The sequence below is a fragment of the Danio rerio genome, chromosome 3 (assembly GCF_052040795.2).
Source record: "Danio rerio strain M-AB ecotype USA chromosome 3, GRCz13ab, whole genome shotgun sequence".
NCBI classification, from domain to species: domain Eukaryota; kingdom Metazoa; phylum Chordata; class Actinopteri; order Cypriniformes; family Danionidae; genus Danio; species Danio rerio.
The window spans coordinates 5,320,828-5,341,658 of NC_141023.1; the positions used below are offsets into that span (position 1 = coordinate 5,320,828).

Here is a 20,831-nt window from a genome sequence, read left to right on the forward strand (position 1 = left end):
AATATTTGCGCTTAACAAACAAAATTATTTATTTATAGACTAACTGATGTCTGCGCGTAAAGGTTTCCCTATGCAAGAGCGAAAGTGAAAGTGATCCATTATCTCTCATTCTCACGCAGTAGATGCTCTGTTTAACAGTTTTCTATTATAAATCTGTGAACTGTTTGCTTGTGAAATGCTCATTTTTTTTCCACTTAGACTTACTTTGCGTCCTGTAAGTAGCGAATGCGCTCTTGGCGTGACGCAGCTGGCTCTTAAAGGGAATGGGAGATGAGACTGTAATTGGTTTATTCTTAAAACACACCTATAACTCATTAAGAGAATAAACTCAACCCTTTTAGACCATGCGCCGAAGCGCAAGGCAGATTTCCCATCCTTAAATTAGCAAAAACGCGTCCTAACACGCCCTAAAAGCATTTGCGCCCTGTGTTTTGCGCTTTGCGCACGGACCGTCAAAATAGAGCCCTATATGTGACTGTCAGTGTAACGTGATTGAACCACTGACATTAGAAGATATGAAGAGGTGAGCTGAGCAAAGAGACAACAATGCCTTCATAGAAAAAAGAGCAGGTCAACATTGAAATTTTATTTTCTCCTTCTTATAGTATTCTATTTATGACTTATTTGTCATGTGATCAACCTTTTGGGCTAGTTGTAGATGTGTTTGGAAGCAATTCGTAACAATTTAATAATATTTTGGCAAATTGAACCAAATGAACAAAATGACTCGAAAAAAGTTTTGTTCATCTCGATGAACGAGCCTCAAAGATCAGAGTCAGTAAAATAATCCAAACTTCCCATCACTAGAATGCACCCATCAAGCTGGGACCCATCAACTTCCTTAGTTGGAAAACAATTGATACAATATGAAACTCATAAAGGTTTGTATACATCTGACTTGGGATTAAAGATGAAGAAGCACAGCCAAATGAAGTAAACACTGTTAAGATGTTTAGAGGCTAAATAATGGAGGCAAGTTTACAGGCCACATTGCAGGTATGGAGCACTTTTTCTACTTGTAAGCCAGAACTCAACTGAGTTTAGGTTCATGTTTTGTTTTTTACGTAATAAATTAGTTTTTCAGATTTGGAGTTGTAGACTAAACACAAAAATTACATTTGGTTTTGAGTATTTTTTACCCTCATGTGCAATATAATTTTATAACACAGGCTCATTGTGGATACATACCCCCCTCTACAATTCTGAAGATCCCAAATTCTGTACCCAGGACGTCTGGTTGCGTTCCCTCTATTAAAATTAATGCTATGGGGCGGTATGACTGTTGGGACGTGGAGTGGACCGTGATGATAGATTTCGAGTCTGGCAAAGAATGCATTCAGAAACCAGGTAAAACAAAACGCTAAAAAAATTAATTAATAAACAGGCTAAGAACGTTGAAGTATCCAAAAACATGGGAAACAGGCTTTTCTTTTTCTAGATTGCTTTTGAAAACACTATCGGTTGGGTTTAGGGAAGGATGTAGCAGGGCCGGAGTGGGACTCCTTTTTAGCCCTGGAGTTTCAAGCCTCAGACCGGCCCACCTCAGTTCACGACTGACTATATTAAAATAAGGTCATTTCCAATTCAGTTTCTAATTACACTATCACGTCTTTTTTTGAGAAAACAGCTGCTTTAGAACTTCAAATGTTCAACAACCCTAACAGTATTATATGTCTTAACAATAAAAATGAAAATAATAACCTATTCAGACAAGGATCAAACCCGGATCGGCGACGTTGTAATCTAACGTGCTAACCACTGAACCACAACGGGTGAATGGTGAAACGTGACTTTTATCATTATTAACCTGCAGGCTGGTCATATATGAAAAGAGCAGAGCTGCGTTAAAATAATGAATATGAAGACTGTGATCAAGTAAATAAATAAATTAATTAAAAAAGTGTGACTGCTGAGACCAACAGATTCTGGAGCTAGGGACACCGGCCCTCGCGGGCAAAAAACGGACCGGCCCACCGGGAATTCTCCCGGTCCTCCCGATTAGCCAATCCGGGCCTGGGATGTAGGCAGGTCAGCCGATCAGTCTGTCAGCAGCAAGCTGGTCAGCTGAAGTGTGTGTTGTTGCACCCTCTGGTGGATTCAGGTAAGAAAAGGACGCGCAAACAGCATGTGCAAGAGAAGTTTGAGATTATCAAAAAGTGTACACTCTGGTGGATTAGCGAGAACAGAACCTGCAAGCAGATGTAGCTCAGAGTCCATATGGATTAGCCTGGGTTAAATATTTAACTCTAAATATATAAATCCCTTTTTATCTCAAAAATACTCCAATGTGTTCTGTTATGTCCCTCAAGTAAGGCTTAATTATGTTCCTATATTCTTCTTGCATTGACTGCAATTCCATCTGATGTTAGAGATAAACAGACTTGATGCATATTTCAATCTTATCTAAAAACTCACTTTTTAAGGTTTTGTTTGATTGACCATTAATGTTTTGAGTGTCATGCATTATTAAATTGACATTTAACAGGCTCCAATAGTCATAAGGCCACATCTACAAACTGCATTTTGCATTTCAATAAACTCCTGCAAGGATTTACTATAGACACAATAAAACATTGGCACCAAAAAGGAGTAAAGGAAAATTAATGTATTAGATGTATATGAAAAAATGATGCAAGGTGATTTAATCAGATTGGCTGTTGTCAGTTTTAATTGCATTTAAAATATGGTATTAGGATTTTCACAATAATGATTCATGGTGCTTTATTTGTTAAGTCAACATTTTACAACATGTCACATAATTGTAATTATACAGCAATTCAGGAACATTCATTCAGTCATTTTCCTTTTGTTGCCACAGCGGAATGAACCGCCAACTACTCTGGCATACGCTTTACATAGCGGATGCCCATCAGGCTGCAACCCAGTACTAGGAAATCAATTCAGAAATAGTTTTTAAAAAATAGACAAAAATGTCATGTGACAAAAAAATACTCAAGTGTTTCTCCATCTGGTTTTCTATACGCTTATTTCACACGGCTGCCATTTTAAAGAGCCAAATTGAATCTGCGGTGGAAAGAAATCCAGAAGTATAGGACCAGCACTACAAGCCTCCAGCTGTAGCCGAGATTTCAAAATGCAGAAATGGTGTAAACATCACTTTAATATCATTCAGTAAGTTTATTTTAAACAATTAAAAGCAATTTAGCATCAAACAACATCACGATCTCTGTAAGAGTGATATGCTCAAGTGTCCTCCAAGGCTTCAGTTCATGGCACTAGTTAAACACCGTGGGGACGCTTTACTGCTTCAGCCTATGTAACCCGGTGAGCGATAAAATGCTGCAGTCCTCTGTAGCACGGCCTCATATTGTTTGTAATAGTGTTGTCCCGGTACTGAAGTTTTAAAAACATCCATTTCTCGCTAACATTCAAGCGCGCTGAGTGCATTCATAAACAGCGCTGATTTACCATAGTGTTCACCAGTGCTCATCAGTTTACCGCTCTTTACCCAGTGCTAACACAGATACACGGACACTGGATCGCAAAACAGCCGTGAAGATCAGTCGAGTTATCAAGCAGATTGCTCATCTGTGGATGTACTCTGTAAACAGCAAAGGGTGAACTGATGACCTTCTCGGCCAATCACAGTAATTTCTTGTTGAACACGTGAACACAATGGCAAATTAGCGCTTTTTAAAGAAAGCCATCAACAGTGTCTTAAATGTTATTGGGAAATTAATAGTTTTTCTTTTATTTCAGTACCGTGACGAGTCTAATATAGTAAAGAATCAGTTCATTAGCTTGATTTTGATAAATGGCATCTAAAACGTGTGTTTGGGAAATAAAACATTTCTAACTAGTGCCATTTCCCTTAACTTAGATCAAAATGAGCTCTGATATCCCTTTTTTTCACCATTCATTCAGAACAGGCCTTCAGGTCACTCGGAAGGTGGTGAAATTATAAATTTGGTCACTTTCTCTTCTCTGCTAGGATAAAAAGCCAGGTACACAACCTTCCTATGTAACTCCCAACGATACTTCCGGGTTTCTTCCCACCACAGTCTCGATTTTACTTTTAAAAATGGCGGCAGCGTGAAATCAGTCTATTCAGTATTCAGTTTCTATTCAGTTTGTTGTTGTTTGTCAGAACGCTGGCCATTTTCTTGTAGATGCTTTGCTTACTGCGCTCTTTCTGACAGATGATGTTTCTCTATGACAGCATTTCTGGAAAACACTGTAGTACTCTTCATATTACAGGATCACTGGCTTCTCTGTACTGTCTGTGTTGGTCTGTGTTTGCTCTATTGCAGATAGAGATAAGCTAAAGACGAATTGTTTATTCAGTAAAGCCTCCCAGAGAACTTTAACGTGAACCAATAAGCATTTCATCATCTTTTTATTGAGATGTTGAGCCACGAGAAACAATATTTTCCCTTCAATCCTGAATATTCTCACAGAAGTTTGGGCTTTGTGGAGCCATTGGTGGATTGACCTCCCAGAGTTGAGGGAAATACTTTACATCATTTATTCATTTTACTTCTGCTTAGTCCCTGGGCATTTTAGATTTATTTACCTGGGCACTTTAATTAAGTTGTGCTGTACAACCACAATCTCTCAGGTTTGGCAGTTAAGGTCAAATCCCTGTGCTCTTTATCATCCCAACAGCACTGACAGAAGAGATCACTCAGAAGCTCCTGTGCTCTGAAACTTGACATCCAGTTTATCATCAAATAAAGCCATGTTGCTGATCTCACAGACATTATATCAGGAGGTTCTTGTCTTATTACATCTTCAAGAAGGCTGAAATCACTAACAACTTTACATGTTTTTCATAGAAGACCAGCATATCTGAGAGCTGCTAAGTGAAGCTGTCCAGCCAAAAGCAGTTTTCTCAATCATCACTAACCCACAAATGCTGTGATTTCTAGGATTGGGATTTTGTAACCTGCCTGACAATCGATTGTAGTTGTAAGAGCAACAAATAATAACTTGACTTCTAGTTGATCATTTATAAAAGTGGCAGAAGGTTCATTTTTCAGATGACTCATCTGTTAAACTGCATCCCAATCATCACAAATACTGCAGAAGAACCATCATGGACCCAAGATTCTCACAAAAATCAGTCAAATTTGAAGGAGAAATCATGGTTTGGGGTTACATTCAGTATGGGGCGTGCAAAAGATCTGCAGAGGGGTAACAAGACATTTGTGCTGCCCATTACATTACAAACCACAGGAGAGGGCAAATTCTTCAGCAGGATAGCGCTCCTTCTCATACTTCAACCTCCACATCAAAGTTCCTGAAAGCAAAGAAGGTCAAGGCCCTATTGGATTGGCCAGCCCAGTCACCAGACATGAACATTATTGAGCATGTCTGGGTTAAGATGAAGGAGGAGGCGTTGAAGATGAATCCAAAGAATATGAATTCTGGGAGTCCTGCAAGAACGCTTTCTTTGCCATTCCAGATGACTTTAATAAGAAGTGATTTGAGTACTGGCAGTCATTTGTTACTACAAAAACTTATATAGGCGACAAGACTTTGTAAGACTTTGATAAATCATGTATTCGTGAACATACTCCTCTTCTGCCTGTGTTTTTCCAGATTTTATCAGTTTTTATTTAGTGATTCATGGTTTATTCTCAGTTTATCTGCTAAATCTCTGGCAGTTTTATTGCACTCTGTTCAGTGGCTTCTTTGAGTTTCTGACAGACAATCTCCCCAAAAAGTGCAGCAGAATTAGCCCTATGGACATGTCGGTTAAAACACCACAGTACTGTTCCCTCTTCTTAGGATCCGTGGCTCATCAAATGTATCATTTGTGTTTTGAAGGGAATAATTTTCTCATAAATTCCACACAATGTTTTCATCTATTTAAAAACGTACTGTAAAGCGTCACTTCTCTGTTCTTCTCTAGACATTTGGGGTCGTAACACCTGTTTTCGCATGCAAGAAAGTTTATTGTCAGTTTATGCTGCACCACACATCAGCTTTTCTCAGTTGATTGTGTTAAGCTGAGCTGATGGCTAATAATCCATTCTGTTTCTGGACTGGAGAAAAAGGTATATATATATATATATATATATATATATATATATATATATATATATATATAAGGTATGCATGCTGTCAATCTTCAAGTGCCAGTGTCACATTGGAAAACATTTACACTACATGAATTATCCACTTCAATTTCTAGAATGCACTATTGTCCTCCATCCACCAAATAGAATGTGTCAGTGAAACTAAAAGCATATATTTTAGATTGTTCTGTTATAAAATGAGTTTTAAAAGACTGGTTGCTCCACATCTGTTCTTATGTACATGCTTAATACTGAAAGTAATTATCCAGACTCTCAACAGCATGTTGTTTAGTGTATTTTTTCCATTCAGCTGGAATTTTACCATCACGCTGGAACCTTTTCTTGTAATATATTTCAAGATCTTTCTGGAATCTGCACAAAAACCACTTCCAGTAGGGCAGTTCTGAGCGGTCAGGGGTAATTCTCCATGTTGCATAAACTCCTCCTGCTGCTCTGTAGTAGTTGAAGGGAAACCACTCTTTTGCAACACAAAAACGTTTAGTATTTGTCACTAAAGTTGTGCAAAAATTAGCACAGAGATCCTCTGTTTCATGCATTCCATTAATTCCATCTATTCTGTGACAATGAGCCCTGTGATCTCCATGATGGTCCTCTATGAAGTTTGTGCAGGTGACTCCACAAAATGGACACTGAACCCAACAGCACTGACAAAAATGATCAATCAGAAGCTCATCTGGCCTGAACTTGACATCCAGTTTTTTATTAAATGTATCCATATTGCAGATCTCTAAAGTTACTTGTGGAAGTTGTTGTCTGATCATATCTTCTAGGAGTCTGAAATCATCAACATCATCATGTTTGACTCCACTGAGGTCTTTTTCAGAGAAGATCAGCTGATCTGAGAGCTGCTGTGTGAAACTCTTCAACCACAAACCAACATCTCCACTGTTGACTTGAACATGTTCAGTAGATTGATGTGCTGCCTTCATGATCTTCTGTAGGAGGAGTTTAATGTTCTCCTTCATCTTGGGTAAAATGCTGACTCTGAACTTATCAGTAATGTACCGACTGACTTCATCTTTGATGAAATTCATGAAGTAATCTCTGGGATGATGAATGTAGTTCATGTATTTGTTAAAGTCCTCCTCTTCTGCCAGTGTCTTCAGGATGTGTTTCTCTAATTTTGATCTGTTTCCATTCAGTGATTCACAGTTTAATCTCAGTTCATCTGTCAGATCTCTGGAGGTTTTCTTGTAGACGCTCTGCTCAATGGGCTCCTTCAGTTTCTGACAGATGATCCAACCAAAAAGTGCAGCTGATGTTGCTCCAAGGCAAGACATATTGAAAATAGTGTAGTATTCTTCTCTCTTCTTATCAACATATTTTACAGGATCATTGGTATCCTTAAACAGAGTGTGTTGTTCAGTGATTGCTTTGTTCACCCTATCAAAAATGGAACAAACCAAATCCATAAAGAATTCAATCTTGAACATATAGTTCACTGGTCCTTTCTCATGTTGTATTACTCTTGCCTTGATGTATCCTGTGATTTGCTGTATGTAGCTGATGTTGTAGCCCATCTTTGAAATGTTAAATAGCTGCAATTGCTTGACTGTCTGTTGATCAACATCTGTGATAAATGTTCTTATGTCCTCTTCATCCTCTTTAGATAGATGACCAATCCCAAACTTCTCATTGAAAAAATGTTTAATAGTGGACTTTTTAATTCTTACATATTCTGAATAACTCTGCACAGTGAAAATATTATTCTTACTGCAACAGTGGTCTACAGGGAGGTACCCCCTATAATTGTCATTGAGTATCTCTCTCACGTCTCTCATAATGTCAATAACTTCTATTTCAGGGGTGTCTCTGGTGATCTTTTTCACACTCTGTTGCCAAAACAAATCAAACTCTTTCTTTAGTGTTTCATCATCATGAGTTATGTGTTTGAGTTTTAAGCCAAGTTCCATGCTCTTTTCATAGAGAGTGTTTTCATGTAGTGTCCTCTGAGCATCAATCTTTTTCTTTAGGTCTCGTTGTTGAAGAATCTCATTTAATTTCCTCTTTGTTTCTCTCACAATGTTTTCTTGAAACTCTTTTATTTTAATTTCAAACGATGCTTTCCACTGAATCAGTATATATGCATCTCTGTCCTTCTCGAAAAATTCTGACATTGCATTTTTCACTTCTTCACTTGTCTTATTCAGTTCTCGTTGAAGATCAGTCTTCTTAACCTTGTGAACTGTCTCAGTTTCTATTTGGTTGTGCAGTTTGTTTTCGGTCTTCAGCATAACACAGCGAAGCTTCCAGGACCATTTACTGTATTCAGTCTCCAGTTTCCTGTAGGCTGAATCCTCCAGACCATTTCTGAAACTGAAGGTGAAGTGTTTAATCAGTAAAGCCTCCCAGAGATCTTCAACATGATTTTTTAGGTCTCTCAGCATCATTCCTTGTGATTTTGAAGCATGAGACATAACAGTTTTCTTTAGTTCTTGAATATTCTCACAGTAGTTTGGGTTTGGTGGAGCCATTGGTGGACTGCCCTCCCAGAGCTGAGGGAAATACTTCACATCATTCTGAACATCAAATCTAATGACATCACTGAAACATTCAACATCACAGTCTTCCTCTTTAGCAGCAAGTTGTGTCATCTCATCCAGTGTCTGCTGTAGTTTTCTCTTTCCCTCCATGTTTTTCTCTTGAGCTGTGACGTCTGAAATGTTCTGATGAACCATCACACAGCTGGGGTTTAGTCTGACCTTCTTCATCCTCATGAATTCCTGAACAACACTCTGAAGAATGTCCTGCATCTCAGAGGGGTTTTCTCCAAAGATGTTCATCAGTGTCAGATTTGCAACACCAACAACAAATGTTGCCAAGTCATTGTCATGATCTCTTGTTGATCTACCAACCAGTTCTAGAGCACGAAGGCCCTCAGTTTCAACAACCAGAATGTAGTCAAAAATCAACTCTGTTTTCATCCTCTCTGACACCTTGACCAACTGCATGAAAGCTCCTTTAGTTGTTCTTGCAGCACCAACAGCAAACTGAGGTCCAAACATGGCGTTCAGCATGGTGGATTTCCCAGAGCTCTGGATCCCTAAAACTGACAGCACAAACACTCTCTGGTCTCCCAGTTTCTGGATGAGTTGATCAAAAACTGCAGAGATCCAGACAAAAGGAACATGAGCAGCATCTCCATCCATCAGCTCCAGTGGAAACCCAGAGATCATCATCTCTGCTGCGAGACTCGGGAGAGAAGAGAAGTGAACCGGCAGATCTTTCTTGTTCTCCTTCACAGATGAACATGATTCATGGATCTGACCGATCTCCCTCATGATGTGCTCCAGACTAAACATGGCAGCTTGAAGATCCTCGGATATTCTCTCAAGTTCAGTTTGTTCAGCTTTTATTTGCTCAGATTTATCATATCGCTCTTTCAGTTTCATGACTGTTGACAACTTTTCATCATATTTGTAGTGTAGAGCAGAAAGGTCAGTGGATGTGTGTTTATCCAGGAGGATTCTGAGCCATTTAAAGAAAAACATCTTCCTGTGATCAGAATGTGAATTAAATTCTTTAATGAAGACCTTGATAAACTCACTGACATCAGATTCATGTTGCTGTTTGCGAATGTTCCTCATTTCTGCTAGTTTTCTACTGATGTCTATTTCTGTCTCATCTCCTCGATATCGATGTAGTTCTTTGTTCTTTTGGCTCCACTGACGCCACAGTTTCCCCTGATGAGGCAGAAATGATTCTTTGATATCTGTCAGTTTTTTCTTCTTCAGTAAACTGATCATCTGCTGTGCTGCTGCTCTTCCTCTCCAGCAGTCTTCATCATCTTCCTCATCGACTCTGATGTCTGAGTGTTTGGACATGTCTTCAAGTCTGAAAGTTGAAGAAGATTCTGAGAGACAATCACTTATAGCTCTTCTGAGTTCTTCAGATACTTCTGCCTGACTTCTGTCTTTCAGACCAATCTTGTATTTCCCCTTCTGTATTTCAATTATAGGAGATTCATCCTCAGTAAAAAGGCAAATAAGTGGCTTTCTGTTCCTGTACAGGATTTGGATCGTTTTTGCATGTCTGTAATTTCTGTTGAGCCTTGGCAGAAGAAGAACATTGACTGAGGCCATCTCAGTGAGGATCTTCCACTGTTTTTCATTATAGCCTGCATTCCCATGTAGATTACAGAATGCAACACAGTTATTGAATTTATCAGTGTCTTTCCCAGAAGGGCAGAACCAGGCGATCTCCACCACTCCATCCATCAGGACTCTGGATCTGCTGCTGCCTGGGCAGTTCCTGTGGAAGAACGTGTTGTGTTTGTCATTGATCAGACTGTTCATCAGCTGAGACTTGGATGAAGACACAGAACCAAACCTGAAGAAAAACACCATTGGAGTTTGTGCCTTGTAGATGGGCTGGGTTTGACTGATGGTTTCATTGTTGGTGTTTCTGATCTTCCAGCTCTTGTTGATTTGTCTGAATGTTCAAAGAGGAAACTCAATCTGTTGAGTTTCTGGATCAGGAACAAGGAGAGGCAGAGCGAACTGACACTGGGACAGTTTAGTGACTATCAGCTGCTTCAGGAAACCATCAGCACACTGAAACACGGCCATCTGAACATCCATCGGGTGAATGAGGTCAGATTGAGTTGTTGAATTAGAGATCTTTCTAAAGTCAACATCAAAAATATCATATTCATCTTCAGATGAGTCAATGACTCTTAACTGGTTGGATGAATTAGTTTGAATGTATCTTGCTCTGTAGTTCATCATCAGTATTTTCTGTATGAAGGTCTGAACCAGCTCCTCTTCAGCACAAGACTCATGTGTCAGTAATGAATGTTCATATATCTTATTAACATCTGCAGATCTCAGCTTCTCAGTTCTGAGAAGGTGAAGTCTCTGAAACAGTTGCTGTATCCTTTCTGCTTTGACTTCCACAGTTTCAATGGCCTCTTTTTCTGCCTGTTCAAACGACAAAGAAACAGTCATCTAAATTATTCTTTTAATAATATAAAAGCAATGATATGTTTTATTTTCAGTTTTCAAAACAGAATAAAACACCTGTAATGTCTTTAGTTCTATCTCACATTTTAAAACAGAGAAAGAAAAAATGCACTTAGATTTAGTGAAGTTTATTCATAAACTAATTTCGAGAGGATCACGTGCTTATGATTTATCACGGCCAGTCTCGTATTTACTAATCACTAATCTTCCAATCATATGAGCCCTAAGGCACCATAAATAGCCTCAGTTTTCAGTTCACTTTATCTTCGTTTGGAAGAAGCAGCTTCACCGTAGCTAGCTCCGTTGAAAAAACAACTCTAAACCAGCAAGGACAACTAAAGCAGCAGCAAGCTACAATCTTCAGGATCTTCGTTTGGAAGAACGCTCTGCTCTGCTCATCAACTACAAAGCTACAAAAGCTACAAGCGCTACAAAAGCTTCAATCTACACGCTTCAATCTACAAGCTTCAAGCTACTATCTACAATATACAATCTAAAAGCTTCAATCTACAAGCTACAATATACAAGCTACAGCAACAACAACAACTATTACTACCATTTCAAACAACTACAACTCCAACAATTTCATCAACAGCTTAAACAATAACACCAAAACCTTCCACTTCAAAGAGCCTCCACGACGCATCTGCTGTGTCTTCAACCTTATTTCCCAGCAAGATAACAGCCAAAACTCCAAAGCTATTGCAAAAACTGAACCTTTACCTTCTCCTAGCAGTACACATGCGATCCATCGTTTAACAGATTGTTTGCTGGAATGTGTTCAGCAGAACAGCAGCTCCAGCCATAAACAATGTTGAATTTGATTAACAAAATGGCCGCCAGGCTTTTTGCACCTTTTGCATTGCCTGACTGAAACTCCGTTAAGCCAATAGCTGTAAAGAGAAGCATCACCATCCAATGAGCTAAAAGACTGGAGATGGTCCCGCCCTCTCTCTTGACTCTGTTGCAAAGACCTTATGAATGAATAGGCCAGACACGCTTGTGAATTTAGTTAAGATAAAAAAAAAAATTAAAAAAAAACCAATAGACATTTAACTTCTGAAAAGATTATTACCCAACCAGTAAATTATAGCAAGCTATTGGAAAACATTATGCCATCAAGCACAAAAGTCCAAGTGTAATACGCCATACAAAGTGTCATATAAGATTATGTAGCAAGTCAGTCGGGTGTGAAAACGGCAAGACAACAAACTTCTCACTTGACTGTTATAAATAAAAATTTAAACTTCACTATCACTTCACATGCTCACTCTTCAAGAGATACCAGTTTTCCAGGACCACCAGACAAGCCACACCCCATTTGCTCAGCTCTCCATCCCTCTGCCATCCCGTGGGGAGACGAACACCCACCTCTACCATCCTTGCACATTGTAGCAATAAAGCTATCAGACCATGCATTAACAAAAGCGCTTCCATTTACATGCCCTTATTCAGATGCCTCGCATGGATATCATCTAAAACAATTTTCATGTCTGCCATACTTGTATTATTTTGCAAAGATTTAATTTCTGATTCTCTTTGTTTTTCTATTTTAGAGATCATGACTGCTGGCTCCAGAAGCTGACCCTCATCCAGCCTACTACACTCCACATCCTCTTCACAAAGGATACAATCCATTTTTCACTTTATCTAATCTGTCCTAACCTGCAGTCAGCGACCTCCGAACCTGAAACCGTTGATTATCTTATTAAAAAGAAATCGACAACAACTTCATGATTGGACCATTCAAGGCTCCTCCATTTAATATCTCGCGCATTAGGCCCATTGGTGTCGCTACTCAAAAATTTTCTGGCAAAAAAAAAATTCGACTCCTGTGAATATTTCTAACCTTGCTCGGGAACTAAGTTCTCACCCTGATACTAACTTTTCTGATTTTCTCATTTCAGGTCTAACCCACGGATTCCACCCAGGTGTTGCAGCTCTCCCTTCACTTAATTTAATTTGTCCTAACCTGCAGTCTGCGAACTCCGAACCCGAAACAGTCGATTATCTTATTAATAAAGAAATCGACAACAAATTCATGATTGGACCTTTTAAGGCTCCTCCATTCAATATTTCACGCATTAGCCCCATTGGTGTCGCAACTCGAAAATTTTCCGGCAAAAAACGCCTCATAGTCGACTTTTCGTCCCCACATAATTCCTCTTTCCCTAGCATTAACAGCACGATACCACTAGAAGAATATATGCTCAACTATCACGACATCGATCAAGCAATCTCTCTTATAAAGATAGCCGGCCACAACGCCTGGCTAGCCAAAGTAGACATCTCTTCTGCCTTTAAAATCATGCCAATCCACCCAGACTTCTGGCACCTTTTTGGCATTTATTGGCGCAATCAATTCTATTTTGCAGTCCGACTAACCTTCGGATGCAAAAGCAGACCAAAAATATTTGACATGATGTCAGAAGCATTATGCTGAATTCTATCCAGTGATTACGGAATTCCATACCTCATCCACCTTCTAGACGATTTTCTCATTATTTCTCCCCCGTCATCTCCTCCAGCCAAACACTTAGCGATCACCCAACAAGTTTTCGCTGATCTCGGAATTCCTCTAGCAGAGGAAAAAACTTCAGGTCCCAGTACTTCAATCGAATTTCTGGGCATTAATCTAGACTCGCACAAATTTCAAGCATCCCTCCCCAAAGAGAAGATCGATCGGATCATTTCTCTATCCCAAATCTTCCTCGAAAAACAGATGTGCACAAAATGAGAACTCCCTTTCAATTCTCGGCTATCTAAATTTCGCTATGCGCATCATTCCACAGGGCCGCCCCTTTATTTCACACCTCCTTCAACTATCTACCACAGTTCAAGGTTTAGAAGAAATAATTGTTCTCTCTAAACCAAGTCGCGATGAACTCTGCTTATGGATCTCTTTCCTTAAGCAATGGAACGGCTGTTCCTTTTTCTATAGCGACTTAACAACATCCCCCATCGACATTAAACTATACACAGACGCTGCCCCCTCAATTGGTTTCGGCGGCTACTACAAAGGACACTGGTTTGCCTCAACATGGCCACCTCAATTCAATTCCATCCCAAAAGACCAATGTTCTTCAGCCCTATTTAAACTCTACCCCTTTGTCGCAGCAGCCATCTTGTTGGGGGACGAATGGTCTACTTTTAGCATTCTCATTCACTGCGATAATGAAGCCACAGTGCATTGCATTAACAAAAGGCGCTCTCACTCCCAAGCACTTACGCCATTTTTAAGACGCCTTATCTGGATATCTGCTAAAAAACAATTTATCATGATTGCTGAACACGTACCTGGTTGCAAAAACCAAATTGCTGACTCTCTCTCTCGCTTGTCTCTACAAAAATTCTGGCAACTGGCCCCGGAAGCAGACCCTCACCCCACGCCTGTACCTCCGCATTCAGAAACGATATTGCCATAAACCACCCACTTCACAATCTTCACCAAACTTCTCTATCTCTCATCCTGCAAGCAATAGCTCCTAGAACCCTCAATGCATACCTCACAGCATGGAATTCGTTCAAACAATTCCATATTCTACACCAACTTCCTTTCCCTGATTTTTCTCTTCTCTCTATCACTTCCTTTATATCCCACCTTCACACCGCAAATCACCTACAAGCCAGTTCAATAAAGAGCTACCTTAGCGGGATCCAGTTCTTTCGTAAATTAATCCATGGGTCCCCTTCCGACGCCATCACAAATTCGCAAACCTCCTTTCTTATCAAGGGTATTCAGAAAAACCACCCCACCAGCCCTGACGCTAGACAACCCATCACACTCAAAATCCTTACCTCATGCATCTACACCCTTCGTAAAGGTTATATTTCCTCCCATACAGCCCGCACCTTAGATGCTATGTTTAATCTAGGATTTTTGGGGTTTCTCAGATGTTCCGAATTAACAGTTACATCTAAATTTAACCCTCTACTCCACCCCACCATCTCAGATCTAGCTTTGCAAGATAAGGAAACTATCTCTTTCCCTATCAAACAAAGCAAAACAGATCAAATCCAGAAAGGACACTCTGTCCTCATTTTCGACATACCTTCACCTACACGCCCATTCCAAACCCTCCTAGCCTATCTTAATCTAAGAAAATCTCAAGTAGCTAACCCAATGGCCCCGCTTTTTACTGACGACGCTAACGTCCAGTATCTCGATTCTGGTTTCAAAAACACCTTAAAGAAATCCTTCGCCTATCAGGTTTTTCCCCAGAGCCTTTTTCCAGCCACTCATTCAGGATTGGCGCAGCCACTACAGCAGCCTCTAACGGGCTCTCACACAATCAGATCCAGACCATTGGTCGCTGGTCTTCTGAAGCTTTCAAATCTTACATACGCCTCAGTAAATACCACCTCAAGGAAGCCCAACAGGCTCTAACCAAACCCCAAGCAACTCCTCACACAGCTCCAACTCACAAAGGTACCTAATAGAGCCTCAACTCTCGCAAGAGTCATCCAAATCAAACTCAGCAGAAGCCTAATCGTCCACCCATGGCACCCCTACAGGTTTGCCAAGGACGCTCCCAAAGGCCATTACAGTTAGCATTTTCAGCAACCTCAATTTGCTATACAGAGGCAATCGTTTGTATCCTTACTGCATTTGTACATATGTATTATATTTGTGCTTGTTCCCTTCCTAATCTTCTATCCTTATAACCCTACTCTTCAGCCTCTCATGCCTTTCTTATGTACATTCCATTCTCAACTAATTTATTCTTCACCCTACCTCTAAACGATCTTTTTTCCTTTCTAGACTCTTCGGACTGCCGAATGAGCCCCTTGAGCTCCAACTCTCGCAGAATTCGGCCACAGTCCTTTCTTCTTCACGATGTTACCTATTCTTTTCCGCCTAGACTCTTTCTCCAAACTCCAAACCCCGCAGGGGTCCGCTCAAGCTAAAACTTCTTCACTATATTTCAACTACCTCTCTCCGTATCACTCACCTTCTAGCTCTGACCCCCGCAAGGGTCGCTCCGAGCCCCAATCTCTCGCAAAGTTACCCAGAACCCTCTCTTCTAGCTTTCTCCTCCCATCTACACTCTACCTCCAAACTCGGACATCCACAGAGGTCGCTCCGAGCTCCAACTCTCGCAAGAGTTATCCAAATCCTCTCTCCCACTCACTGATATCTATCTCTTCCTATCCGCAATCTACCCTCAAGCTCTGACCTCCACAAAGGTCGCTCCGAGTTCCAACTCTCACAAGAGTTACTCTCTTCCACTCAATGCTACCTATCTCCCCCTATCTACACTCTACCCCCAAGCTCTGACCTCCACAGAGGTCGCTTCAAGCTCCAACTCTCACAAGAGTTACTCTCTTCCACTCACCGCTTCCTATCACCTCCTAGCGCTTACCTCCACAGAGATCGCTCCAACCCTCGCAATAGTTACCCTAAAACCTCTCTTCCACCCACTGCTACCTATCCCGTCCAATCTATACTCTACCCTCAAGCTCTGACCCCCGAAGGGGTCGCTCCTTGCTCCAACTCTCGCAAGAGTTACCCTAAAATCCTCTTACGGCTACCCTCTACCTCACCGCTACCTAGCACCTCCTATCTACACGCTACCTGTAAGCCATGACCTCCGCAGAGGTCGCCCCTATCTACACTTTACCCTCAAGCTCAAACCTCCGCAGAGGTCGCTCCTATCTACACCCTACCCTCAAGCTCTAACCTCCGCAGAGGCCGCTCTGAACTCAAACTCTCACAAGAGTTACTCTCTCCCACTCATTGCTCCTCCCAGCTACACTCCACCCTCAAGCTTCGACCTCCACAGAGGTCGCTCCGAGCTCCATCTTTCGTAAGAGTTACTCTCCTCCACTCACTGCTTCATATCTTCACTCTACCCACAAGCTCTGACCCCCGCAGGGGTCACTTAGAGCTCCAACTCCCTCAAGATTCACTCAAAGTTCTCTTTACACTGCTTCAAACCACATATTCTTCCTTTTTCATAACCCTGAAAACCATGACCCCCGCAGGGGTTCCTTCAAGCTCTAACTCTAGCAAGAGTTACTAGAATCCTCTCTTCACCCTTCTTAATCCTATCTAATTAATGCCCATGCATTAAACCTTCTTTCCTTCTATTATATCCAGCAGCCGGATATAGCTCTAATTTCCTGCCTTTTGGGGGTTTTTTCTTTGAATACGCGGCTGCTGTCCCGAGCGATTAATTTCTGCATTTTGGGGAGTTCTGAGATCCACCGAACTCGAGCTCCCTTCTTGCTCTGCCAACGGGAGGAAGCCCCGGGCTCGAGGAGCCCTTGAGCTCGGGACTCTCTCCAGGGACAGCATGCCAAATAAGCTTTGTAAATAATCAGCTAAGTGTGAACTCTTGAAGTGAAGTTTATTCATAAACTAATTTCGAGAGGATCACGTGCTTATGATTTATCCCGGCCAGTCTCGTATTTGCTAATCACTAATCTTCCAATCATATGAGCCCTAAGGCACCATAAATAGCCTCAGTTTTCAGTTCACTTTATCTTCGTTTGGAAGAAACCCCCCTCCTCCCCTATTCTCCTCCTTTACCTGTGATTGGGCGGCACGGCGGTCCAGTGGTTAGCACTGCGAACCACACAGCAAGAATACTGCCGGTCCTAGTTCTATAGGACCGGTGGGTGTTTCTGTGAGGAGTTTGTATGTCCTTCCCGTGTCCGTGTGGGTTTTCCCCGGGTTCTCCGGTTTCCTCCCACCATCCAAAGACATTCAACATACATAACAATCAAGCTTGTCTAATTCCTTACGTTCCCTTAGCTACAGCAGCAGGGGAGTTCTCAGATCCACCGAGCTCAGGCTCCCTTCTTGCTCTGCCAACGGGAGGAAGCCCCGGGCTCGAGGAGCCCTTGAGCTCGGGGCTCTCTCCCGGGACAGCATGCCAAATAAGCTTTGTAAATCATCAGCTAAGTGTGAACTCTTGAATTATCTTTTAAACTTTATATTGATCATTCCCATCATGCAATTTTGTGTTTTACAGAAGTCTACCAGACATCTAGCTGGAACGAAATAAAAAAATATTTTTTATGAATTATTATATTATTCATTTTCTTGTCGGCTTAGTCCCTTTATTAACCTAGGGTCGCCACAGCGGAATGAAGTGCCAACTTATCCAGCACGATTTTACGCAGTGGATGCCCTTCCAGCCCATCTCTGGGAAACATCCACACACACATTCACACACTATGGACAATTTAGCCTACCCAATTCACTTGTATCACATGTGTTTGGACTGTGGGGGAAACTGGAGCACCCGGTGGAAACCCACGCGAATGCAGGGAGAACATGCAAACTTCACACAGAATTGAGCCGAGGATCGAACCAGCGACCTTCTTGCTGTGAGGCAACAGCACTACCTACTGCGCCACTGTTTCACCCATGAATTATGTCAGCATCAATTAAATTACCAAGGAAAGGATTAAAATTAGCTCATATTAACGTTTGTAGTCTTCGGAGTAAACTTGATGAAATATCTGATGCTTTGATTACAAATAATATTCGCATTTAAGCCTGATTTATACTTCTGCGTCAGGTGACCGGCGTAACCCACAGCGCATGCAACGCGCGTAGCTGTGCATTTATACTTCTGCACGCTGTCTCTGTTGGTCTGCATTAACACTTCCGAAACGCTAGTTGGCAGTGAGGTGTAAATCTTCCTCTGTGTCGAGTTTCTTCGCTGCTTTTTTGCTTTTCCTAAACACTTCCGGGATGTGGTGGCTCAAACTCGCTCATTGTGAGGAAGGAACCGGCGGACGTGCAACAACTTTAACTATGAGGTAAACACAAAACAAAACTTTCCATCCTGAACTCTTTCACAGGACTCCACACTTGTAACCAATCGCTCGCGCCATTTGCGCGGCTCTCGGTCCCGCCCAGACTCGTCAGCGCTACCAAGCCTACCAATCACAGAGCTTACGCTACGCGTCGTTGCGACGTGTAGTTAAATTTTTTGAGAGGTGCACTTCAGTGACGGCGACGGCCACGGCGAAGGGCTATGCGTCAGCGCCGTAGCATATGCCGGTGTTTGACGGAGAAGTATAAATCAGCCTTTAGCAGTAACAGAGACACATCTTGATCAAGCATTTTCAGATGATGTAGTAAATATAAATGGTTATGATATTTATAGGAAAGATAGAAGTAAATATGGTGGAGGGGTTGCCATAAACATTCAAAGTCATTTTCCATAAGGCAAGACCTAATGTCTGTAGATATAGAGGTTCTGTGGCTACAAGTACAGTTCCCCTTCGGTTGGGGAACTTCAGTGCCATAGAGTGGATTAATTGAATCCACGAATAAGAGATTCGGATCAGAAGCTGCTTGTCTGGAAAGTATTGAACGGGCCAATGAATGAAAATTAATTGGCAGCGTAAGCTTGCGCAGGTGTGCTGCATCGGCAATTATCCCAGCATATAAGCACACCTGAAGCCAGCAAACGCCATCCTTTTCGCTTCAGATCCTTTCTGAGTGAGTCGATGAGGGTTCCTGTTGCTGTTCAGCACTTCAGAGCGAACGAGTGTGTCTCCCGGTCCAGAGTGGGTCTTCGCGGTGGCAGACGGTCGAGCTGGGTTTCTCCCTTGCCTGCGGTTCTTTGGGTCCGGTCCTCCAGAGCGGTGCGTATTGTTGCAAACTTTCCTAAAAGAGCAACACAGTCGTGCAGCACGTCCTTTTCAGGATGGCGCTCCGACTGTGCGTTTCTGGATGCGGGGGTTTCCTGGCTCCGGATGATGGACACGATCACTTCATTGCATGTTTGGGGGTCCAGCATGTTAATGCGGTGCTCACGGGCGGTTCATGTCGTCATTGCGATGCCATGACCGTTGCACAGCTAAGATCGCAGCTAACTTTCGGAAGAGAGCGAGCCACCCCAGTTGCCTACTGTTCTAAAAAAGCAGCGGGCGCTCGGGCAGATCTGAGGGTTCCAGCGGGAGATAATCCGCCGCCCACGGGCTCGCGGACCTCTCGCTCCTCACGGCGCTCTATCCAAGCTTCGGGTAGTGGGAGTGATCCGTCTAACCAGATGGTAGCTCTCACACTCGCTGACACCGGAGATCAGATGTCCTCCGCGGCATCGGAGGGTGGGCTTTCACTGTCCGACGAAGATCCGGACCCGCTCGCCCCCTCCGGGCAGGTGAGCGCCGTCAAATCGGATCCTGAAGCGGACATGTTAGCCGTGCTTTCCTGGGCTGCTTCGGCCGTGAGGTTGGAGCTGGTTCATCCCCCAGCTCCGCGGCCGGACCGACTAGATGGGTGCTACGTAGAGGACCAGAAGGCGAAGCCTTCGAAGCCTCTCGACCCCTTCCCGGAAGTGCACAGTAGGCTCACGCAGTCTTGGAGGGCACCTTTCTCTGCCCGTGCTGCGTGTACCTCCGCCCTCACCGCCCTTGATGGCGGAGCTGCCAGGGGGTATGAGGCGATCCCGTCAGTGGAGCGCGCTATCGCGGTCAATCTTTGTCCGCGCGGCGCCTCTACGTGGCGGGGTTTGCCCCGCCTCCCGTCCAAAGCCTGTAGGTTGTCTGCCTCCCTCGGAGCCAGAGCTTATAAGGCTGCGGGCCAGGCTGCTTCTGCTTTGCATGCGATGGCCACCTACCAGCGCTACCAAGCGCAGGCGCTGGCCGAGCTGCACGAGGGCGGGTCCAACCCAGGCTTACTACATGAGCTGCGCCCATATCCCAGGCTGGCCTGTTCGGCGTCACCATCGGTGAATTCACCCAGGAATTCAAGGCGGTGAAAGAGCAGTCGGATGCGATGGGCAATGTCATCTATCGGCGTGGCCGTAAGCCCGCTCCGCCCGCCGAGCCATCCACCTCCGCT

The 20,831-nt window shown here is 42.6% G+C and overlaps 2 protein-coding genes across 2 annotated transcripts in view; both read right to left on the bottom strand.

Moving 5' to 3' along the window:
- Positions 1-11,845, bottom strand: part of LOC147845451 (uncharacterized) — a 140,632-nt gene extending 128,787 nt beyond the window's left edge. Inside the window, exon 1 of the mRNA XM_087243675.1 lies at positions 11,146-11,845. The gene's annotated coding sequence lies outside the window, so the exon portion shown is untranslated. The remainder of the gene's footprint in view (positions 1-11,145) is intronic.
- The window catches only part of LOC100334219 (interferon-induced very large GTPase 1), a gene marked incomplete in the record, with an annotated part of 38,756 nt that continues 20,624 nt past the window's right edge, over positions 2,700-20,831 (bottom strand). The window contains 10 exon segments of the mRNA NM_001442875.1: positions 2,700-3,225; positions 3,400-3,794; positions 4,057-4,357; positions 4,402-5,052; positions 5,491-6,024; positions 6,080-7,434; positions 7,437-7,441; positions 7,443-7,676; positions 7,679-7,685; positions 7,687-10,981. Of these exon segments, the coding sequence (NP_001429804.1) occupies positions 6,287-7,434; positions 7,437-7,441; positions 7,443-7,676; positions 7,679-7,685; positions 7,687-10,981 (4,689 nt within the window).